This window comes from Aethalodelphis obliquidens, unplaced genomic scaffold (genome assembly GCF_003676395.1).
Source record: "Aethalodelphis obliquidens isolate GAN/ISIS:26980383/991018 unplaced genomic scaffold, ASM367639v1 scaffold62, whole genome shotgun sequence".
Classification (NCBI taxonomy): domain Eukaryota; kingdom Metazoa; phylum Chordata; class Mammalia; order Artiodactyla; family Delphinidae; genus Aethalodelphis; species Aethalodelphis obliquidens.
Window position 1 is genome coordinate 7,368,112 of NW_020838006.1, and position 22,128 is coordinate 7,390,239.

The 22,128-nt window shown below is 38.6% G+C and overlaps 1 protein-coding gene across 4 annotated transcripts in view; it reads left to right on the plus strand.

Annotated features, from left to right (window-relative positions):
* Positions 1-1,884: 1,884 nt before the first annotated feature.
* Positions 1,885-22,128, plus strand: part of ARPP21 (cAMP regulated phosphoprotein 21) — a 118,451-nt gene continuing 98,207 nt past the window's right edge. The window contains exons 1-8 of one of the 4 annotated variants that reach the window (XM_027088270.1): positions 1,885-2,359; positions 4,052-4,218; positions 5,213-5,254; positions 6,228-6,317; positions 10,226-10,370; positions 11,828-11,906; positions 12,575-12,634; positions 13,360-13,500. In XM_027088270.1, coding sequence (XP_026944071.1) covers positions 4,090-4,218; positions 5,213-5,254; positions 6,228-6,317; positions 10,226-10,370; positions 11,828-11,906; positions 12,575-12,634; positions 13,360-13,500 — 686 coding nt within the window. In that variant the 5' untranslated portion in view covers positions 1,885-2,359; positions 4,052-4,089. Of the gene's footprint in view, positions 2,360-4,051; positions 4,219-5,212; positions 5,255-6,227; positions 6,318-6,520; positions 8,361-10,225; positions 10,371-11,827; positions 11,907-12,574; positions 12,635-13,359; positions 13,501-22,128 lie in introns of those variants that run through there. The other 3 variants (XM_027088267.1, XM_027088269.1, XM_027088268.1) reach the window with 3 other exon arrangements.

The following is a 22,128-nucleotide window of genomic DNA, read 5'->3' on the forward strand; positions in this document are numbered from 1 at the left end:
ACTGCAGTGACTTTTATTTTGTGCATGTGTATAGAGTCTCCTTTTTCTCCCTCCCCACCTCCAGCCATAACAATTGACACTTGGCCAGGATATCTATTAACCAAATGCTGGGTAAAACGTATTTGTTAGACATGGTTTTGCTTCTTTGTGAAAAATGGGAGAAGTTGGGACAAATGAAGACTAAACAGCAGTGGAAGAGTCGGGTTAGTTTGGGGAACGGAAAGCTGGACTAGGGTTGATTCCCTGGCACTGCTTTCTTAGCAAAGAGAACAGTTTTAATCAGTTACAAAAATATTTGTGATCCATATGTTCCTCCCTGCTCGTTCCCATATGCCCATATTCTCTTTTATCTTGGTGGATGATGACTTTATGATTCAGGGAGGCAAGAATAATACCTCGCTGGCTTTAGAGCACAGTGCTATTTCCAAACGTGTCCTGGTAATTACGCACGCACACATATCCAGGCTGTTCACGCTTTGAGATGGTTACGTGAATACCAGTTTGTTCTTTCTTCGTGGAAAGAATTATATCTTGCATCCACCTACTGGGGCTGGAATAAGGCATCTAAGGCTTAGATTTGAAAACTGCATGGCCATTTCACCGGGCTGGATTAACCACCACTGTACAAATAGGAGCATCAGAAAAAGGAGACAGGAAGGCTGCGGTGATCGTTGATAACTTCATTTTCTTTGGGAAAAGGAAAACAGAATCCAAAAAGCGTTTGGTAAATCCGTCCATCACAGGTGCCTATTCTAAGACATGTTAGATATTGAGCTGGTTACTTAAATAGATCCTAATTTTAAGGCATGTTGACTTCTATTTAGTATCAAGTTTTCATTATGTGAAACTGATAAAAATTGAGAAATTAAAATTACTGTTGATGAGCAACGCATTTGATCCCTAAATTCATGTTTCCTTCGCCATAGTTATGTAATTTTTAACGACAAAAGAAACACTTTTTACAGCCAAAGTATCCATTTTAATAAGACATAAATAACGCTAGAAATGATTGACTGTATAAGCGATTGAATTTTCAACAGTTGTTTTCCTCTTACACAACAAATGGTGTCGTAACCCAATAGGCTGTTGATAAAGCTGCAGTAAAATCCGACGAGGAGCCAGCTGTGCTCATGTCAACTTGGGAGGGGGCAGCGAGGGGGAGGCAGAGAGAGTTTCTAAACTTCAGAGTAAATAACTGAGATGCATTTAGTGTTTTCAAAGTCAGGTATACGGTGGAACACGTGCGCAGGCTGTCGGATTTAGCAGATGTGCGCCAGGGTAGAGTTGCAGCAAAGGGCGAGAGATACAGCTCGGTTTTGGCAAACGTTATTAGGAATCTGTCTCTCTCTTTGCATTCGAGCTGTATTTGCCGCTGCTCCTGTAGGAGTTGTGAGAAAAAGAAAGTGCACGTTATAGCAGGGATTGTTTTCAACAGGCTCAAAGTTTGCAAATCTGTTGAATCCCTCTGACAGTGTTGCTTTGCTGTCAAACAGAATGCCCAGCTGACGGTGGCAGTCCTGATTGGGAGGGGCCAGTAGGTGGCGGGTAAATGATGCTCACACAGCAAAGAGAATATTCGGAAATTTTCTTCTCAAACTGTCAGTGGAGAGGAAAGAGCTCTCTCAACAATACCACTGTGAAAGTTTTCTTTTTCCTTTCTTTGTTTTTTTCACTTTTATAGCTGATGCCTCATTAAGTCAAAAATCTTTCAGCCTTCTTAGGATAACCTTCAGAAGAAAAGAGTCACAGGAACAGCACTCAGGTAGATTATATTGATCTATAATTAAGACAAAAGCTTTGGTTAAAAACGGAGGCAAGACTTTTGCTCATAGGTGATCTGGATTGTCATTGAGGCAAACACACAAGCTTGTTTTTTTTTTTTTTTTAATATAAAGTGCGAGATTTCACTAAAAAAGGTTAAAATTGAAGTGAGTAATCTTCGGTGCATAATGCAATTGTTAATTTTAGCTCGTTGCGTGGGTGCCGCTCTGACTTGAACAGCCGGCTGTAGCCTTCATTAGAGAAGAAGCAGGCAGCTCGGGACAGGTGGAGTGGATCAAGCTGTGAACTTGATTTGCTGGAGGCCGGTCATTAGTGTTAGAAACCCAGTCTTGTTTATTTCGTCCCTCACCCTTACCATGGTTGTTGCAATTATTGTGACTATTGACTTTTCGTCTTTTTTCAGGTGGATGATGTGTCAGGCTGTGTAAGGGAATCGCACGGAGATGGGCGTTTTGAACTGTTGATGGGGACATGGGACTCCCGCTGTCTCTGATCCCTCGTGTGGATTTTCCCAGCGTAGAAGGACAGAAGCCGCTCGTAAGTCGCCAAGACCGACAGCAGAAATTCTGCGCAAAAGGTAAAGGGCTGTCATCAGATGGCTGTCATCTCATCTGTATATTTTTCTCATTCTATAAATATGCCTGTTTGCATAAAACAGTTCATGAAAGGCAACCAAAACAGACAGGATCTGTATCAGGGATTCAACTGCCTTAGTGTTTGTAAAATTAGAGCTCAACCTGTTCTTTTTTTTTTTTTTTTAAAGCTGGCCACGATCTGTTTTTTATTGAAACCCTCTGGAAAAAAAGTTAGGGCAACAGAAGTCCCATCTCCTCCCCCCACTCAGTACATTGAGAAACAAACTATTTGCTACTGGGAAACAGAACTTTTTGTTTGGTTAACTACACACATCCCCGGTGTCACTGAAATACAAGAGATCTGTCAGATACACTGAATGGATATCCTCAAACCTCCCCAAACCTAAGAGCCTTGCTCACCAGGCCCTCACAGACTCCCAAGTACCATCCTTGAGGAAAACTTCCTTTTCCATTCCCACAATCCTTTGCCAAGTGAGCTTGTCCTGTCATGGTAGGTCTTAGCAAATTTGCAACAGAAATTACTGCGATTTAGATTTTTCTCGTGCTTCCTATGTCCAGTTGGAAATAAAGTTACTGAACTAGTAAATGATAAACACTCCCAGAGAAACATGTCAAGACACTGATTTGTCCAGTAATAGTTACCATTGTAATGACTAGGAACAGGGCAGTCATTACTTGGGAATTTTTGTGAAAAAACTGACTTTCTAGGCTACAAGGTCTTTCTCTATTTTTCTTTCTCCTTCCTTCCTCTCTTTTCTTCTTTCTTTTCCTCCTTCTTTCTTTTCTCTCTTTTCTTGTTTTTCTTTAAAAAAAAAAATTGAGGAGGAAGTAAATGCTAAATTATTCAGGAGCCCCCTTTGACAGCACATCAGAAGGGCAAGTGTCAGGGCTTTATGGACGAAGGGAGAAGAAAGTACTAATGACAGGCTGACACTTTGAAAAGCCATTTCCAGTGTCTGTGTAGTCGTCTCTTGTGAGCCTGGAGCATCGGAGTTCAGTTGTGATAGCTTCCTTCTGCAGAATCTCCAGCATCAGCCACCGACAGGGCTTGTGAGGGCTTCTGCTTTTAATAACGTCACTGTTACTGTGAAGCCTGAAACTGTTGTCCCTGAAAGGTTTACTGCCAAATTTAGATCCTATGTGTATACTGAATGATTACCTCTTACATTGACTTCTGCCCCTTGTAGAGTGTACTGAATCCCTTGTACCCAGGAAGGTATGTCTGTGGTTGAAGTTTGCAAATGATTTATGAGTCATCTTAGAGATGCTGCAGAACCTAGTACCACCTCCCGACTCAGAAGTGGAGGAAGAGTTGGGGAGATACTCTCTTCTTCTTTTGCTTCTACTTTGTAGAGGAGCATAGGGACCGGGAGACGTGTGGGACTTTCATGTCTCATTTTAAGATGTATTGACCCACCTTGACGGCAAGGTGTATTCACAAGAGCATGTGTATGTGTTTGGAGGGGCGTGGACAGGGCAACTGAATCTGCCTCTTGCGTTTGTCTTGGGTACTTGATTTCATCTTGTTTTATTCTCCTTTTGTATAAAATTGTCAGGGAGGCTGGAGTTGCTTATTCGAATTTGAGTACAAAGGGAAAAATCAAATATCTCAAGGATAACGGTCAAGACTTCACCCTGTGCTGACATTACTTTCTGATGTCTTAACCTTGTAGGGTGTCAAATCTTGTTATTTTAATTTGCATCTGGGAGAATGTCTGAGCCAGGAGACCTGAGTCAGACCATAGTGGAGGAAGGCGGGCCTGAGCAGGAGACGGCCACTCCAGAGAATGGCGTGGTTAAATCCGAAAGTCTGGACGAGGAGGAGAAACTGGAATTACAGGTGAGCCTGGAGAAATCCCATTTCTCATACCACTGTGTGCATCCCTTTCTTTCATTTTGAAGATACTCTGAAGGTTTGGGGTTTTCTTTGCTTGTAAAGAGTTTGACTAGTAAAACAAATAGGAAATCCATAAAACGAATCTTCTCCTTTTCCAATTATTAGTCTTGTTTTCTTTTTTTTTTTTTTTTTTTCTGACCAAACAGTGCATTCTGGTCAAAATGCCCTTTGAAATGAAAAAAAAAAAAAAATCCAAAGAACATATTTAATGACTGAATTTGCCCACAGCTTCTCCATATTAATTTCCAGATCACCTCAAGTAGCTTGTGGAGGACTTCTGAGGCAGCTTTACACTAGCTGAGTTATAAAAATGGGTTTGTAGTCCATGGAATACAGCTCATGACAGACTAAGAAAAATCAAAGACGTGAGCTCTGTTGACCTTCCTGGGCAGGCTAAGCTTCGATTCTTATTAGCAGAAAAGCCTAGAATTCCCAGCCAGAGAGAGAGAGGGAGAAAGAATGCTCTAGAAGGGGTAGGGGGAAGTTTGGGAGTGATTGACGGTACTGAAAAAGTGATATGATTAAATACTCATGATTTATGAGAGAAGGAGATTTGGTAGAAGGAAAATAAACTGTACTTGCAAATAACCTGTATCGATTTTCTTTAAACCAAACTACAAAAGTGTTAACTCTTTTTATATAAAAAGGGAGCAGAGGCTGATAACAGCATAATGGCCAAAAAAGCCTTCAAGGCCGGCTTTTCCCCTCCCCAGGAGCTGCTGTAAGGAGGGAATGAGAAAAGCTAAATGGTGAAAAGTTTGGGGAAGCAAGAGCTGGGGGAGTCCTCCCTGGTGGTTATAATACCTTGTTGCTGTTGTTATTGATTTTTCAACGCTGGTGACATCTTTTTCTCTCCTTCTCTCCCCTCTCCTCTCCTGGTTGTTGGTGGACTGTTTGTTTGTTTGTTTGTTTGTTTGATTTTGTTTCTAACCTACAGAGGCAACTGGCGGCTCAGAACCAAGAGAGAAGAAAATCCAAGGTAGGGTTCTGGAATTCTGCATTGACCTGATATCATGGTTGCATGTGGATTAACATCAGGGTTAGAGAATTTGCCAAGGATTCACGTGGCTGTATGTGGATCTTGGCTGCACCGGTGCTGCCTGCATTTAATGGGGTCGTGTTGATGCCTATCTGCTCTATGTGCTTTTTTTTTTTTTTTTGGATATGGACCATTTTTAAAGTCTATTGAATTCTGTTTTATGTTTTGGTTTTTGGGCCACAAGGTATGTGGGATCTTAGCTCCCTGACCAGGGAACGAACCTGCACCCCCTACATTGGAAGGTGAAGTCTTAACCACTGGACTGCCAGGGAAGTCCCTCTATAGGCTTTTTAATTAGAGTATTTAGGGTTCACATAGCTGCAGTGTATATATATGATCCTGGCAGACTTGACAGTGCTTTACAAACAAATAGCTGCTTGTTTTCTTTTCATTTTAAATCAAGTTTGGGGGAAATGTTTTAGTCTGTCTAATTAGTTTCTGCCTTGAAGTAAACAGGTTCTGGTGTTTAGGACACAGTCTTCAACTTTTAAAACATCTTCTCAGTCAAGTCACTTCCAAACTCAGTTTTAGTAGAAATTAATTTGTGTTATCTTTTTCTCCTTGTACTTTCATGAAAAGGCAGCAATTAATTCTTTGTACGTTTCCAGTGTGATGGGCACAGTTTGCTAGGCATGTTCCTTAAATTCATCCTTCCACATTCTCCTCCACCTGCATCTCGATCAACACAGGGGTCCGATGCTTTAAGCCAGTGTAGACACTGCATCCCCATCAGCACGGGGGGGTGATGCTTGGAGCCATTGTAGACAGCACCGAGCAGTGGATCTGAAGCTTGCTTTTAAAACTCTGATTTGGGAATGTCCAGAGAAGGTGGAGATGATTCGACAGCCTGAGGATATATCCTGGGTTTTTTTTCTTTATTTTCCTTTCCTTCTCGTTTCTTTTCCCTCCCCAGTCAGGAGCAGGGAAAGGTAAACTGACTCGCAGCCTTGCTGTCTGTGAAGAATCCTCGGCCAGACCAGGAGGGGAAAGTCTTCAGGACCAGGTATACCCCCTGTCATTATGGGTCATTGCATGAACGGGATCTACCTTTGTGTGCATGAGTATTCATTTGGCATTAAATAGTGCTTTGGGGGAGCAAAAAACAGTTCAAGAAGGAAAAAGTCTTCTGGCTTCATCCTCTGTTTCTGAGACATTCAATATTAGTTGAACAGTTTGTCACAAAGTATTACATTTGTTTTTTTCCAGACCCTCTGAAAACTGCCAATGGAAAGGAATTCAAAAGAATTTAGATTAAAACTTAAAATGTAAGCACAGTCGTGCTGATATTCCTCAAAGGCTCTCTCTTGATAAAACTGAACCAAATAGAGTCCCAAGTATCCCATCTCCTTCCTTATTGGAGATTCTTACCTCCCCAAAATGCACTTGCCTATAAAAACACAAATCTTGGCTTTTATGAAACTTCAGAAATAGTGAATAAGGTGCATTGAGTTTTGGAGACATACTTTTATGGCCTTTGGTAGAGATTTCTCACTACTGGAAAAATTGTCCAGAAATAAATCTGAGATGATGGTGAATTTGAGTTAATATTATTAATACATTGCTGCATATCCTTAATACCTATTTTTGCTCCTTATAGCAAGACTATTAAGCTCTAAAAATTCAAATTCCAACAAAACCCTTCTGTGACAAAATGGGAAACTTCACATCGTATTTATTTTTGCTTGCCTTTCAGGCATCATATTCATTTTTATAAAAATGGTCTTGCTGCTAAAAAATTTTCCTTATTTTATCAGAGGCTGAGAGCAGTGAAGACAAGTAAAATGATTTATCTGAGCCCAGAGGAGGAAAAATTGATTAAGATAGCATTATTTTTGTTGGGCCTTGTTTTGCTTCGCTCTTTTTACTTTAATTAAAATAGTCTAAATTCTCCTCATGGGTACAGAGAGCATTGAGAGCACTTTCTTTAAAAGGACCAAAAATAAATTCCTTATAGATTTTGTCCTAAGAGTATTTTTTTTCCCTAGCCTCATTTCCTTAATAAGCCACCCATGTCGTAAGCCATGGGCAGGCTAGCTTTCAGTAGCCATCCCTATGTTTCATACACAGGCTTTATTTTACTTGGGCTCTGAGAAATATGTGGCTTTTGTTCAGCATTTTATTTGTGCTTCTTCTTTTAAGGGAGATTGAAAAGGGGGAATAATGTGAATATCACAGCTTATATTATTCAACATTGATTGATGGCTTGTGATGTAATGCACACAATATATGTTAACACTGCAGAATGACAGACCCTGGGAGAAGTAATGCCCCAGTGGTCCCCCACTTCTAATGCCAGGCAGAGGAGGACAGCCTTTATAGATTTCATCTGCTTTTTATCCTATTTGACAAGTACCAGGAGGAAATTTTTTAAGAGATCATCTGTATCGTTATGCCCATCCTGGACCTAAGTCTAGGTTCTCCATACAATTGGTGCAGAGAAATAAGAGGCAAACGGTGCTTTGTTCCTGCTGGTTCCAAGCTGAGTAACTAAGACTAGCTTTGTAGAAATTAGAGCTTGCAAGCCTCTCTTTGGACTGGCTGAGGTGTGGTGGAAGCAGGGGGCTGATAGACACACAAATAAGCGAGTGGCCGTGCTACTTTTTTTAGAAAATAAAGAAGCAGACCTTTGAGCTTGAATGCAATGCCTTCATTAGGTACTACCGGCACTTAAACAAAATGTGGGAACTGAATCCCTGAGAACACTGGCCGAAGTATACAGTATACGGATTGTATTGCTTCCCCAATGTTTGTATATTCACAGTATTTGGAAAACTGCCTTCATTTTCCTGCGTGGGAAAAACTCTTGCTACCTGTATTACTTGATCTCAGACCCATAGCTGATGGTTCAGCCTGTCCTTAAGTTAAAGGAGTTTTGCTTTTCTAATGTTATACTATTTACCTATCAGTGTATTACTGCAACTTGAATCATTCTTTTCCTGTTGTTGGATATAAACTTATCCTGTACCGATGTATTTATTAATACTTGTATTTTATTATTGAGCATATCAATAAAAATATTAAAAAAGAACAGATTGTTTTTTACCAACTCTATAGCACTTTTGTGTGTTCTTTCAACACCAGAATGTGTAGAAAAGACAGGTATGTTTCTGAGTGTGGTATTTGTCAACACACGGCATGAGTTTGTACATATTTTTGGTAAATGATGTCCTTCAGCCTGTGCTCTTACATTTATATTTCCAAGCCTCTTTGATTTTAGATTCAAACTTACCGAGGCTGGATGGTTCAATCGGTTTTGAAGAAGCAATGAGACCACTGCCATGGCCTGGTACCATCACTTTCCTCCCCTGATCCACTGTCGAATCGATTCTTCCCCACTCAGAGCCAGAAATGTTCCAGCTGTTTCCTTAACAAGTGGAAGCAAACCGTAACCCCGAAGTCTGCCTGAATCTCTGCAGACTGAGACATTTCTGTCCTAAGTCCGGTGATAAAAGACCTTACAATCAAATTACACTCCATTTTACATAATTTGTATATGTCCATCCCGAGGATAAACATGTGGATATCAGGAAACCCGGCAAAGATAAATATTTACCATGAGAAGGTGTTTTATTTCATCCTCTGTATCATGCATCTTTCCAAACATGGTGACTTTTTATTCCAGCCTGGAATACACAATGGAGCCTCTCCCAAAAAAGAAATCTGGCTTTGGAGGATTTTTGTTTTCTGCTTGTTAGATTAGCCAGACTTACCAAGAACCATTAAGAATCCCAGATTGACCATAATTTGAGGATGTAGAGGCATAGTTTAGTCACATGTAGAGGAGCATTAGTTTAGTTATCAGTGAGAAACACTATTAGTCATTGGGAATATTTTTTTCCTGCATCATAAATGTTAATGTCGCTAGTAGAAGAAAGCTTTCCCATCAAATCGTCTCTTACATAAGAGCCAGTGGGCTTGATGTTGGCTCATTTGTCATAGTTTTAATCATAGTGTAGTTTTTTCATAAAACTGAAAAACATAATTTGGCTCATTCTTCTTCAAAACAGTGAACATACTATCAACCAAATGGCTGATATGTGAGTTAATACAAAATGATCTGTTTTCAGTGAAAAATCAATAAATATAAAAGTGGATCCAGTCCCAATACTGTAAATGGTCAACCAAGCATCAGTTCAAGAGAATCTTACATCTTGGAAAGGATTAACTGATGCTAGAATTAAAATAATATTAAATATTTATATATAACTGATGGAAAATATAGTCCTATTTTCTACCTTTTCTAAAAGGCAGTGCTTATTGTAACCATATGTTACGATGATTTATTAATAGCCTTTGTAAACAATGTATGATAATAGCCCATACCTAGGATTCCTGCAATTCTATATCTTGAGTTTTCATAGTGATAGAAATCATTATTGATATGGTTCTAAAACAGATTTTTAATTGTAAATTGGCTGTCATGGCCTTTATTTATGTCTGTTTTTTCTGTAATTATGATTCATAGTATCTGTCTGTCTGTGTTTGTGCCAATTTTTCCTTACAAGGAATTATAGAAAAGAACTGCAGAAGCCTCTTTTTTTCTTTTTTTGAGACATGACAGGAGCTGTGATGCAAGCTTATTGATAAAGAAAATTTTTCCTAGGTGTTTAAAAATAAACCTGTAGAGAAAATCAGTGTTGTTATCTACGGAAATTTAACTTGCTTATGGTTAATATTCATGAGGCAAAGTTTTAGTACTATATACTTCTCATGACCTTCCATTGACTTCTGAAGTTTAATTCACCTTAAAGGGCAATTATTTTTCTGACAGGTTTAATTTTTTACCATTTAAGAAAAAAAAAATCTGCACCTGGCTTTCATTTTCCTGTTCTTAATAATCTCTATGCAAAATGGAAACCAGACAGAGATTCTTAAATCTGGCCCTAAATTATTATATTTTTTCCCCAACAGGAATCAATTCATTTACAGCTTTCCAGTTTTCCCAGCCTGCAAGAGGATGATAAATCTAGGAAAGATGACTCTGAAAGAGAAAAAGAAAAGGATAAAAACAAAGATAAAACCTGTGAAAAACCCAAGATCAGAATGTTATCAAAAGGTGAATGTGAAAATGTTTCCTTAACTTAATTTGGACGCATAAATAGTCACAGAATACATTATAGATTTTACACACATGTCACCTCCCACCAAATTCTGCATATAATTTTATATGTGTACGTATGTGTGTGTGTAAAAGGTGATGTGACCTTGATTTTTTTTTCTGTTCATGGTGTCATTTTTGTGTATCTAGAAAGGTTACTTTTAGGATCACATATTTCTTTGGATATTCGTTTGGATATCCTATTTTCAATGAGAAGTTTGTACAAGGGAGTGACTATAAATATGTTCTTAATTCAGGTTTATTAGTCCAGTTAACTCGAATTGATGAACAGTAATAGTACCCAGTTTTATATCTTAACTTTCATGTTTATCTTAAGAAACAGATAGTGGATTAGCAATTCTCAGTCGATAAGTGGTAAGTGTTGTTATCCCCAAAGCACAGATGTATATACCAATGTCAATGGAACACATATTAACATTTTATCTGGCACAGATGAATTTGGTCTCTGCAACCCATATACTGCTCCATAATGTCTCATTTAAAATATACACACTTCTACTTCAATAAAAATTCTTCCCCAAAAGTTATTCCTTCTAAAACCCCCAAATCTACAATCCGGGCTTTTCAAATTGTTGCCTTACGTATAATTATACAAAACTAAAACCAAAAAAAGAGAGAGAGGGAAAAACAAAACTAAGTTGAAATGAAGAATACCATGAATAAATAGCTTGGCAGTAGACTATTTTTTTAAAAAATAACTGAAGGAGCATAGGGCATCTGATGAGCTGAGAAATGACAACTACTTCTCATATTATGCTCTATAACCACATATCTGCCTATAATGATTATCTCTGCTGCTGAATATCTAAAACCAAGGTGTATCCAAGAGTAAAAAAGTACAGCTTCCTAAGATGGCTTTAGAAATTAAGCTTTAGCCAGCATCAAAAGACTTGAAAGACTTGGAAATATTTAGTGCCCTCCTATACTTTGTATTGATTATTATTTAGACAGTCTTATAACAGAACTTTCAGTTTTTGCCTTCTCTGTTTTAAGAGAAAGAGAGTTCCATGGTATCTCAAACTCTTGAGAGCTCTCTCTGTGGGTTGGGAGTACCCCTCACTGTCACAGGGAGGTCGTGCCCTTGCTGATTGACAGCACAGAATGAACACATGACATTTGACTCCACCCACCCACCCAGACTGTGCCCACTTCCTCTCCTATGACAGTTGGGTCTTTTCACACTGGGAATTTACTGGGTGTTCTCAATCCCCGAATCTAATTTTCATCCTGATGTAATATTACCAGGTTGCTAGTTTTGTAACATGTATCTTTCACACCAATAGCTTCACCTAAAGTTTACCTGAGCAAAAGGGATCGGGAAAGGTTGGGAAAACCTTTTCCACCCCACCTCCCCATCGGCCTTTCTGACAACTCCATCCTGCTATTTGTTTCAGATTGCAGCCAAGAATATACGGATTCTACAGGCATAGACTTACACGAGTTTCTGATTAACACATTAAAGAATAATTCCAGGTAAATTATTAAGTAAACCTCTCATTTCTAGAAGAGTCAAGTAGAATATTACAATCAAACTCATTAATCCAAACACTTCTAAGAAGAGAGTTGTAAAAGGCAGGCTTCTTCTCTGATGTCTTAAACTGTCTCTTGTATTTTCTTTTTTCTGCAAATAGTTTGCATGTGTACTGTGTATAAATAGTCTTAATTCCTGGGTACTTAGCCAATGAATAAATTACAGTTTACAAGTTCTGCTTTTCTGGTCACAAAGAGATACTGATTAAGGGGAAAAAATAGAGGATGAGAATCAATGTCAAATAAACCAAATATGCATCAGTACAGCTATAGAACCAACTACTTAGGCTTAGCTTTGTTCCAGTTTCCTATCAATTTAAAATATAAAATTTACTTGATGTGTTTTATGGGCCTAATACCTTGCATGCCTTAATTAATATTAAAAACTACAGGAGTTTCAATATTACAAAATACTTAACAAATGAGATGAGAAATAATCTTAAACAGAATGGAATTACAGGTATTTGGACAGCATATTCCAGAGAAGAGTTAGATACTGATTTGTAGCCACATAGATTTAAACAATCTTTTCCATACATATAAATGAAATTGTTAAGTCTTTGGGAATGGAAAGTACATAAAGCCTTTTCATTTTAACATTTATTTTGCAGAGACAGGATGATACTCTTGAAAATGGAGCAGGAAATTATTGATTTCATTGGTGACAACAAGTATGTTAAATTGCAATGCCGGTTAATTAATCTGATATGTCTTAGTTTGGTATTTGGGTTTAATTATTCATTCTGGAAAGATTTTTAGGGATAGATAAAACATTATTTAACGTGTTTGCTGACTCATTAAATAGAGATGCTATTGGAGTTAGGAGCTATGTGCTGATGGGAATTGTTGCTTGGACCGTGTGTGCTCCCGCTTGTTAAATTCCTGACAAAACGGCTATAAACAGGGGGCCACTGATTAGCATAGAGTAGCAGTAACAAGAAGCGACCCTTTTCATTTTTATTATAGTTTTTTAATGGGCGCCAGCTGGCTGTAGTCAGTTATGCCTGGAAATAATTGTACTGCTTTCAGTGTCAACCATGTAATGACATATCTCCAGATAGGCATCTGCAGTCCCGTATTATGTCATGTCATTTGTCCTGTGCCTGGCTCTGTTGATAAGGTATCCTGGACCAAAACAGAACACTTTCCAGTGGACATTAAGTTCTCTGTGGTCTGAGAAATGTGCAACTATAAAACAAAAACACTTATTGTAACTTAATCAGTACATCTGTCAGTGGAAAATGTGTCTGGAAATGAGGACCTCACGTGATGCCAGAAATGAAATAAGCTTAATGGTTTGGATGAAAAAGAACTGGTTTTGTTGGTGTGCCTCTAAAAGGTACTACAGGCCAGAAACGAATTTGCTGATGCTGCTGTTTCTTGTATTCCTTTCCAGTAATCATTATAAAAAGTTTCCTCAGATGTCGTCCTATCAGAGGATGCTTGTCCATCGAGTGGCAGCTTACTTTGGGTTGGATCACAACGTGGATCAAACAGGGAAATCTGTCATCATCAACAAAACCAGCAACACAAGAATGTAAGCCCCACCACTGTATTTATTTAGCATTTGCTTTCTCTCTTGTGGATTCATTTATAAGAGCACAGTATAAAATTCAAAGTACATGGCATTTAAAATGTGCAGTGTTATTTATCTCTTGCTCTTATCAGCAGTAGTGGCATTTATCTGTAGAAGATTGTCTGAGGACCAGGAAAGTCGATAAAATTTAGGCCGTACTGTGTATTTATTGCCTGATCTTTTACATAACTCGTGAAACGCAATTTTCTTCCTTCCATCAGTAATCCCTGTGATTACATACAAAACATGGAACGTGTTATGTCAAATATACCTCCAATGAAAAATAACAGACTTTTTAAAACAATAATGACATACATAGGATAATTGTCCTTTTCTTTGTTTTTCTGTTTTATAGACATCGATCTTAGTGTGGTTTTTAGAATAACAAAAAATTCCAAACCTGGAGACAAAAGTCCTGCCTCTAAGACTCAATTCTTTTACTTACTAGCTGTGTGACTTGAAACAAGTCATTTAAAATCTGCCATCTCAGTTTTTTCACCTGTAAAATGAGAGTTTTTGAGCTGGCTAATATCTAAGTTCTGGATCTAAAAGGAGGTTGCTTGTTTGGTTTTGCTCCTTTCAGTAATTGTTTGCTTCTATCTTAATGACTTTTCATGGTGCCACTGAGTCACCAAAAAGCGTAAGATGAGTAGTCATTTGCTTTGGTAATTTGGAACCGTCTCTCTTGAACTCATGTCTCCTTTAAGTACAGCACAAACCACCTTCATAGCAAAAATACACATTAAACTCAAAAACCGTCCCTATATAAAGCATTCTCTTAAGACATCTGTGTATTATAATTTCTTTTTTCACAGTGTTTGGTAAACTGTGTAAACTGCATGGTTTTTAGGAATGCCGTGTTGGTGAAGGGAACTTTTGTATCAAGCACAGCAGCATGGTTAAAACATTATTTTCTACTCACTGGAGGTTGGGACTTGTTGGGATGGAGATGAGGCTCTTTCTCTGCTCAAGACTCAGTCTGTGTTCAGCAGAATGAGCATGAAAGTCATAGTGGAGAGAACTCAGACTAGGAGATCTGGGACTGAGGTTGGCTATTATCTCAGGAACACTGAACACTTCACTTCTCTGGGCTTCAAATTGCTTATTTATCTGCAGGAGAGTTTGAAATGGATAATGTTTAAAGGCCCTTGGAGCTTCAGAATTCTTGGGTCCTGTGGTTGCATTCTACTGTGCTGGCAAAATACATCTTAAAATGTATTAGCTTTCCACTTTATCTGATTGTTGGCACATGGACCTCCTATTCCGAACAGTAGTAGGAATGAAAGATTACTGTCCTTTAATCCTTTACATCTTCCCTCTCCATCAGATACTCCTGGCTGTTGCTGTTGTTTTTCACTCTCCATTCTGGTTTTTCTTATGACGTTCTGATACTAATGCAGGGACACACTGATTGCAAAATAGGCAAGCAAGTGACTCTTTCCTTCTAATTTCACCTCTTTCTCTGTAAGGCCATAACAGACATGGAAAAAGCCCATAGGTCAAGTAGATTGGTACAGTTTCAACTAGTAGAGATAGTGCATTTATGTTTAATTCACTGTGATTTTGCAATCGCATAGTCATAAATATTAATACACATGTTTGAGACCTGTTTCCTTGTATAACAGTTTTTGAGAAAATAAACCGGTGTATAAAGGCTCTCAGTAAACTCGGAGTGATGACTCTGAACTTGCTCAGTTCGATGTAGTAGTCACTACTTATGTATGACTATTTACATTTTAAATTAAGTTAATTAAATTTAAATAAAATTTGAGCATTAAGATTCAGTTCCTCAGTCAGGCTAGCCACATTTCAAGTGCACCTGTTCCAGCATATATAGAACATTCCCATTTCTTCAGAAAGTTCTATTGGTCAGCTCTTCTCGAAATCCTTATGATTCTTGCAAGTTTCCGTATACCACTAAAGGACATAATTTGTCCCTTAAACCTTTTATTTTCTGCCAGTGAGCATCCTGTTATCATAATATCAGACTTCTTCACTTCCAAAAGAGCACTAGATTTTCTTTTTCTTTTTTTTTTTTTAATGGCCAGTTTCCAATAGACCCCATGTGTTCATGCCTCCAGGAAGAGCAGAAGGAGAGTTTATGCAGGGTACACCTTTAGGTATTGCTGCTACAACAAAATGCCCAGGCTGCTAGACATTTTGCCTGGTTCCTGCTCTTGATCCTCACTCTGTGAGTCCTAAACAAAAAGAAATGACCGTATGTCATGGACAATCAAGGTATTTTCTGAAGAGCTGAGCTTAATACTCTTTCATCCACAGTTGTCAAGGCCTACTGTCCTATTCCAGATGCCTTTCTGACCGTCCTCGATTTGAGTGGCTCTTGCTGGGGTTGAGATGGGGATGGGAGAGGTTAATATCTTTTAGGACAAGAGAAAAGGATGAATTAAATGTCCTTTTACAAATGTCCTTAACAAGTCACATTTCCAGGACCTGAATCACTTTGGGCAGTTTCAGAAAGGAGAAATAAATATTGTTCTGTGGGAAATGATACATTTGATGTTTGAAGTCTGTTGCCATGTTCTCATGGAGCTGAAGTTTGAAAGGGAACATCTCTTCAAGTTCTAGGTGTCTTGGCGTTTCTTTGACTCTGAAAATTTCAGGAGTTGTGCCATCAGCGCAATTGGCCTGTGATGGTCGTCGGGACCGTATTGATTTAGATATATTATTCGATGAAAATGTTGCCATTTCTATAAAGGAGGGAGGCTGAGATGGAAATTCCTCAGATGGTTCCTTGTGGGTTTTGTGTTTTAGGAATACCTTTTCAGTGTGTACAGTTTTATGCTATTCTGAAGCAAATACGTTACAAATGCATATTTTAAATGGTACTGCAGCTTGGGAGAAATGCAGCAAAACGTGGATGGAAGATATAAAAATGAACTAGAGGGCTGAGGGAGAGAAAACACTTTCTTATTTAACTTTTAATTTTTCTTTTTCAATGACACTGAACTGGCGTATAAGGTGTTCCTCTGGCGTGGATGCATATCAGCTAGATACTGGCTGGGATTTATTTCCAGAATCCCTGTTTTTCTAGATTGTCAGCAGTTCAAGTAATTATAGAATGTGACTTGAAAATATTAAGTTTTGCATGGAGAGAAAATAGTTTCACCTGAAGTTCAAAATATTTAAGTCACGACAGCAGACTATGAGGATTATACGTACACGTGTGTGTACCACACTCACTTCTAGTATTTTCTCTAATGTCTTCAGATATAATACATCCATCCTTTCATGATGGAAAAAACTTATCTCAGACTTCTCGGTTAGTTAAGTGGTATAATCTCTTATACGAACATTACCTAATGTTTGTTCAATTGCACTGGGTACTTTACCTCTTATTTAATGTATGTTATTTCATTTAATATTAAAAACATATAACATAAGTCATTAGAGGTTCATTTTACAGAAGAAGAACATTAAGCACAAACTCAAGTTCAATTTTGGACTTACAGAGAAGCAATGCTCAGTGTGGCTGGGATCTAAACCAGTGTGTCTAATGCTGAGAACAATTTTCTTAAATAATCTAACTCTCTTTAAAGCAAAAACGTCCAAAACATCTTGGGCAAGATCTCCTGGATTGGTTGGAATTTTCAACTCTTAAGTCTTTTGTTGTCTGATAAGAAACAATGATTGAGGGAGAAGATCTCTTTGAAAATTAACTCAGTGGTATCAATAAATAACAGAGACTTCCTACAAAATGATAGTTCTTGCCAGATTTTCTGTATTTATCACTGCTACAAGATGTGATATTTGGGGAGAAAAAGATGCCGTATTTGGTAGGGGGTGATAGCCATCCAGTGGAAACTTCCTGTACTCCATTTCGATCTGTGTTTTCAAGAATGAAAAGGCTACGCTTATGGATAATGTCGGTACAGGAGATAAACGTATCCATTGTGTTAATACAAAATGACTGCTCCAAGCAATTCAATTGTCCAAATGCATGTTTTCATGTCATAGCCACAGGAGCATGGGGTTAAGGATGTAGTAGTCCTGAGAGAGTAGAAAATAAGAATCATGTTCATTTGGGATACGTTCCAAAAAGGTGCCTTCTTCTGAGTGAACTGATGCACTTTAGAGACTTTAGCAAAGGAAAGTCACCTTAGCCTGGCACCACTGCATCCTTGTTGATTCTCAGGGCTAGCCAGGGTGAGAACAGCTGAGTGTATGTTGCCTACAGCCATCCAGCACATCTGTTGTTCCACGAATTGGATCTGAATGGTTGGGGATGCCTCTCATTAGAATTGACTGCTTTTTGTTGAAATAACAGAGTTTTTGAGCTGAGGCTCACTACGTGTTTTTGTTTTGTTTTGTTTTGTTTCAGCTTTTGTTGGGCTCTCTTTCCCCCGTTTATTGCTAGAAATATGTTTCACTCTCTAGCACTTTTAAATTTTTTCTGTTGACATTCTTTGTTAACTGTCAGATTAGGTGGTGACACCAAATGAGCCCCTTGGAAATCTGGGGCAGAGGTACTAGGGTCTGTGCAATTTGGTAGTGCAAGTGATATTTAGAATGTATTTACTCTCTATCATGTTAGTTTTTTGATAAGTATTGAGGATTGAGGCTAAAAGATGAACAGTGCTTTTTAAAAAATATTTAAATGTTACAAATATATGGGTCTATTTTCTTTATGAGAAGCTTTATTCTTCTCTTTGTTTCTCTCTCTGATCTTCACTTTTTCTCTTTTGCTTATTTTTCTACGTGTTTAGCCCAAAGCAGCTCATTGTTCTCTTATTAGATAATTTTTACCCGCCCCCCCGCCCCCATTTTCTCCTTCTTAGAGAAAAGATGTATGCTCAGGGTGTATCATATGGAGACGAGAAACCATCTACTTTGACTAGTATTTTCCAAAGGGCCAAGATCAGTCATAGGCAGAGAAAATCCCACGTGTATCTGAATGTCTTTGCATATGTCAGAGTAACCATTTAACTAGCTCCAGATAATTTTCATGTTAAAATGTTGTCATCTCTTGAATATTTTTTTCTTTTGTCTTTCACATCCACCCACTGTCATTGCCTCCAATCCCCTACTCTTAAGAGTGCAAAGCAAGGAAAGGAAATGGCAGATCTACTGCGGAAAGAGGATACAGGCCCCTGCAACCATGAAACAAGAATAGTGGCTCAAAGGCAGAGGTTGGGGGTGACACCTTAAGAGTCCAGTGCTCAAGAGCACAAGGTCCCGATTCCTGAGAGGTGTGGACATGGATATTGGCCTGGAGTGATGAGCGGCGTTATAGTGACTGTGGTAGTTTGCTTGTTCGTTGCGGAAAGGATGATGCACTGAGCTGGCTATTAGGTAAATCACAAGAACCATGAAACTTGTTCTGGTGCTAAGCAAAGCCTCTCTCTAAGTGAAGCAGTTGAGCCCAGTTGACTTTGCTAAGAATCCCTGAGGTGATGGATGGTGACTGCCGTATGAAAAGGACTGGGGGACTGCCCCCTTCTCAGGGGGCAGACCAGAGAGGAGTGGCCAGCAGCACAGCAGGGTCAGTGGACATCTGTTCTGCTTAGTTTCCTGAAGGGACTCAGGTTGAAGATGGGAGTCATCAGTTCTTGACCCTTAAGCACTCACTCCCTGCAGGTGATGGAGTGCATTTATACCAGAACAAACCAAAAAAAACCATACTTTTCCTCCCACATATCTGTTGTGTTTCTTTTCCTTTGTCTCGGAATGTGAGTGGCACCAGGAATGAACTGAGCAGCGTCCTGATATGATGCTTGCTAACTAATCCTCTGAAGAGGACTAAGCATCCCTTCAAGTGCCTCTTGGAAATCTGTGAGCGGTTGGTTGGCATCCTGTCATTTCTAAAAAGGACAAATTTACTCTGCACTTTTTATAGGAATAGCATTGAAAAATCATCTGACCTTAAGCCAAAGGTCAGAAACCTAACTAAGAATCACATTACTCTCAGGAAAACCGTGGGATTTTATTTACTGAACAGACAACCTAGTTCTTTAAACAATAGTCCAGCTCAAAGTTAAGACATTTATTTATTAACATTGGTCAAACTCTGCATCATGTCTCTCAAAATATATTTTCTCATATTATTATTTTCAAATACCTCAGAGAACATGTGTCTGTAGATAGACAGACATACATTGTGAGGAGAGAAAATAAGTGTGCTGTGTTCCTTTCACAACTTGAAATTATTTATGGGTCTTTGAGTGTTGAACATATAATTTACTGTTTGATTTTGGAAATGAAACATGCACGTACCTTCTATAATGTTAATATCCTTAATATAACTTTTTTTAAAAAAGAGCTTTCCCATGCAGTAATAATACTTTCCAAATATCTGTATATCTATCTATCTATCTGTCTAGCTCACAACATTCTAGGTAGATAAAGCTAGACTGTTTTACAGAAGAGAAAACTGAGGTTCGTGTCTTGATCTTACCTGGTCATTTCGCAGAAGATCAAGACTGAAATCCACGGCTACTGCCACTCAGCTAAGACTGAGGTTTACATGGTGTGTGAGTGCAAGCCTGTGTGTATAGATGTGTAAAGACATTATCTGTATTATACAGTTCGGGAGAGTTTAGAGGGAGGTTCACTATACATATAAATACTACATATAGTCTTTTCCTATATGTAGGGTAGTTGGGAGGGAGCCAGATTACAGTGATTTGGTTCCTTCCATCAGCACCTTGGCCTCCTATAGGGAGCAGAATTAGGCCCAGTTTCTGCAGACTCCCTTTGTTGCTTCCAGATCCACCTTTAGTAGGAGCAGTCACATTAGCACTCTCCCTGGGGGAAGTTGTAGGGCCTACTTGAAGGCCAGAGCCTGGTTGGGTACAATGAATCTTCTTGGTGTATTTCCTGTGTCTTATTAATCTTAAGATTTCTAGAGAACAAATGTATGGACACCAAGGGGGGAACGTGGTGGGGGAAGGTGGTGGTGGTGGGATGAATTGGGAGATTTGGATTGACATATACACACTAATATGTATGAAATAGATAACTAATAAGAACCTGCTGTATAAAAAAATAAATAAAATTCAAAAAATAAAAATGGTCAATAGAATGAACTGAAATTTCAACAGAGAACGTATACAAATGACCAAAAAAAAAAAAAAAGATTTCTGCTAGTGGAGAGGCCGTGAGTGTGTCACCATGACTTCAGGAAAGGTGGAATTGGGGCATAGAGTAGAAAGAGAAGTTGTAGTCTGTTGGTTGAAGATGTTTGGTTTCCAAACTTAAATGCTAGAATGCTGAATTTTTAAGGCGTAGTCTCATTTAAAAGAGAATAAAATGGTATAAAATGACAAGGTGGAAGTGGAAATCATGAAATATGTAAAGAACATAGGACTTTTTTAAATAAGAGATATCAGTTGTCAGTATCGTAATTGAATATTTCCACGTGTTAAGGGAACAGGGCCACACAGACTTCTGTAATATGTTTGACTATTAAAATATTTTTGATGAATGTCTTTGACATCAAAATATTTCACCCTGCTGTGCACAGCAACCTTTCATGCATATTGATGACCATCTTTCCATTATTCAGTATGAAATTCAAAGATGTCCCTTTGTGCTCCTCCGCATTTAGCAGAATTGAATTCTTCATTTGTGCGTATGTGAGGGGAGGGATTAAACTGAACTATTTGGATGAGAAGTAATACATTTGGTTTCAAGAAATGGAAACCAAATGGCAGTGAGAGTAAACCACTGAAAATACTTGTAGATCAAAAAGATTTTTAAAAAATAATAAAGCATCCTCAGCTTTTTTTAAGGTTCAGGTGAAAGAAATCTAACTAAAATTGGAATCAATTGACGAGAAGATAGAGTTTGATGGTCTTACACAGTATTTCATTCAGCCATACTGCCTGTCAATTCATGAGCTCTGTCTAATAAGGAACAATGAAGAGTTAGTTCTAACTTTTGAAAAGTTTGACTGGGGATGCCAAGACAGAATGGAAATGCCAGTACTGCTCACCACACATGATCAATGAGTGTCACAGTAGACCCTGCTATGAATTGTGGGAAAACACTTTTTTAAAAAACTTAAGAAGAGGAAACTATTTTTCTTTTAATCAAGAGGAAACATTAGGAACTTCCCTGGTGGCGCAGTGGTTAATAACCCGCCTGCCAATGCAGGGAACACAGGTTCGATCCCTGGTCCGGGAAGATCCCACACTCCACGGAGCAACTAAGCCCGTGCACCACAACTACTGAGCCTGCACTCTAGAGCCTGTGAGCCACAACTACTGAGCCCGTGCACCACAACTACTGAGCCTGTGCTCTAGAGCCCATGAGCCACAACCACTGAGCCCACGTGCCACAACTACTGAAGCCCGCACGCCTAGAGCCTGTGCTCTGCAACAAGAGAAGCCACCACAATGAGGAACCCATGCACCACAAGGAAGAGTAGCCTCCGCTTGCCACAACTAGAGAAAGCCCGCACACAGCAATGAGGACCCAACACAGCCAAAAATAAATAAATAAAATAAAATAAATAAATTTTGAAAAAAAAGAAGAAACCTTAAATTTGTTTTCTCTGCTTTTTGATAATGATAAACAGACAGCTAAAAATAATAACTCATGGACTGAAATGTTCCAGGAAAAAAAAATGTA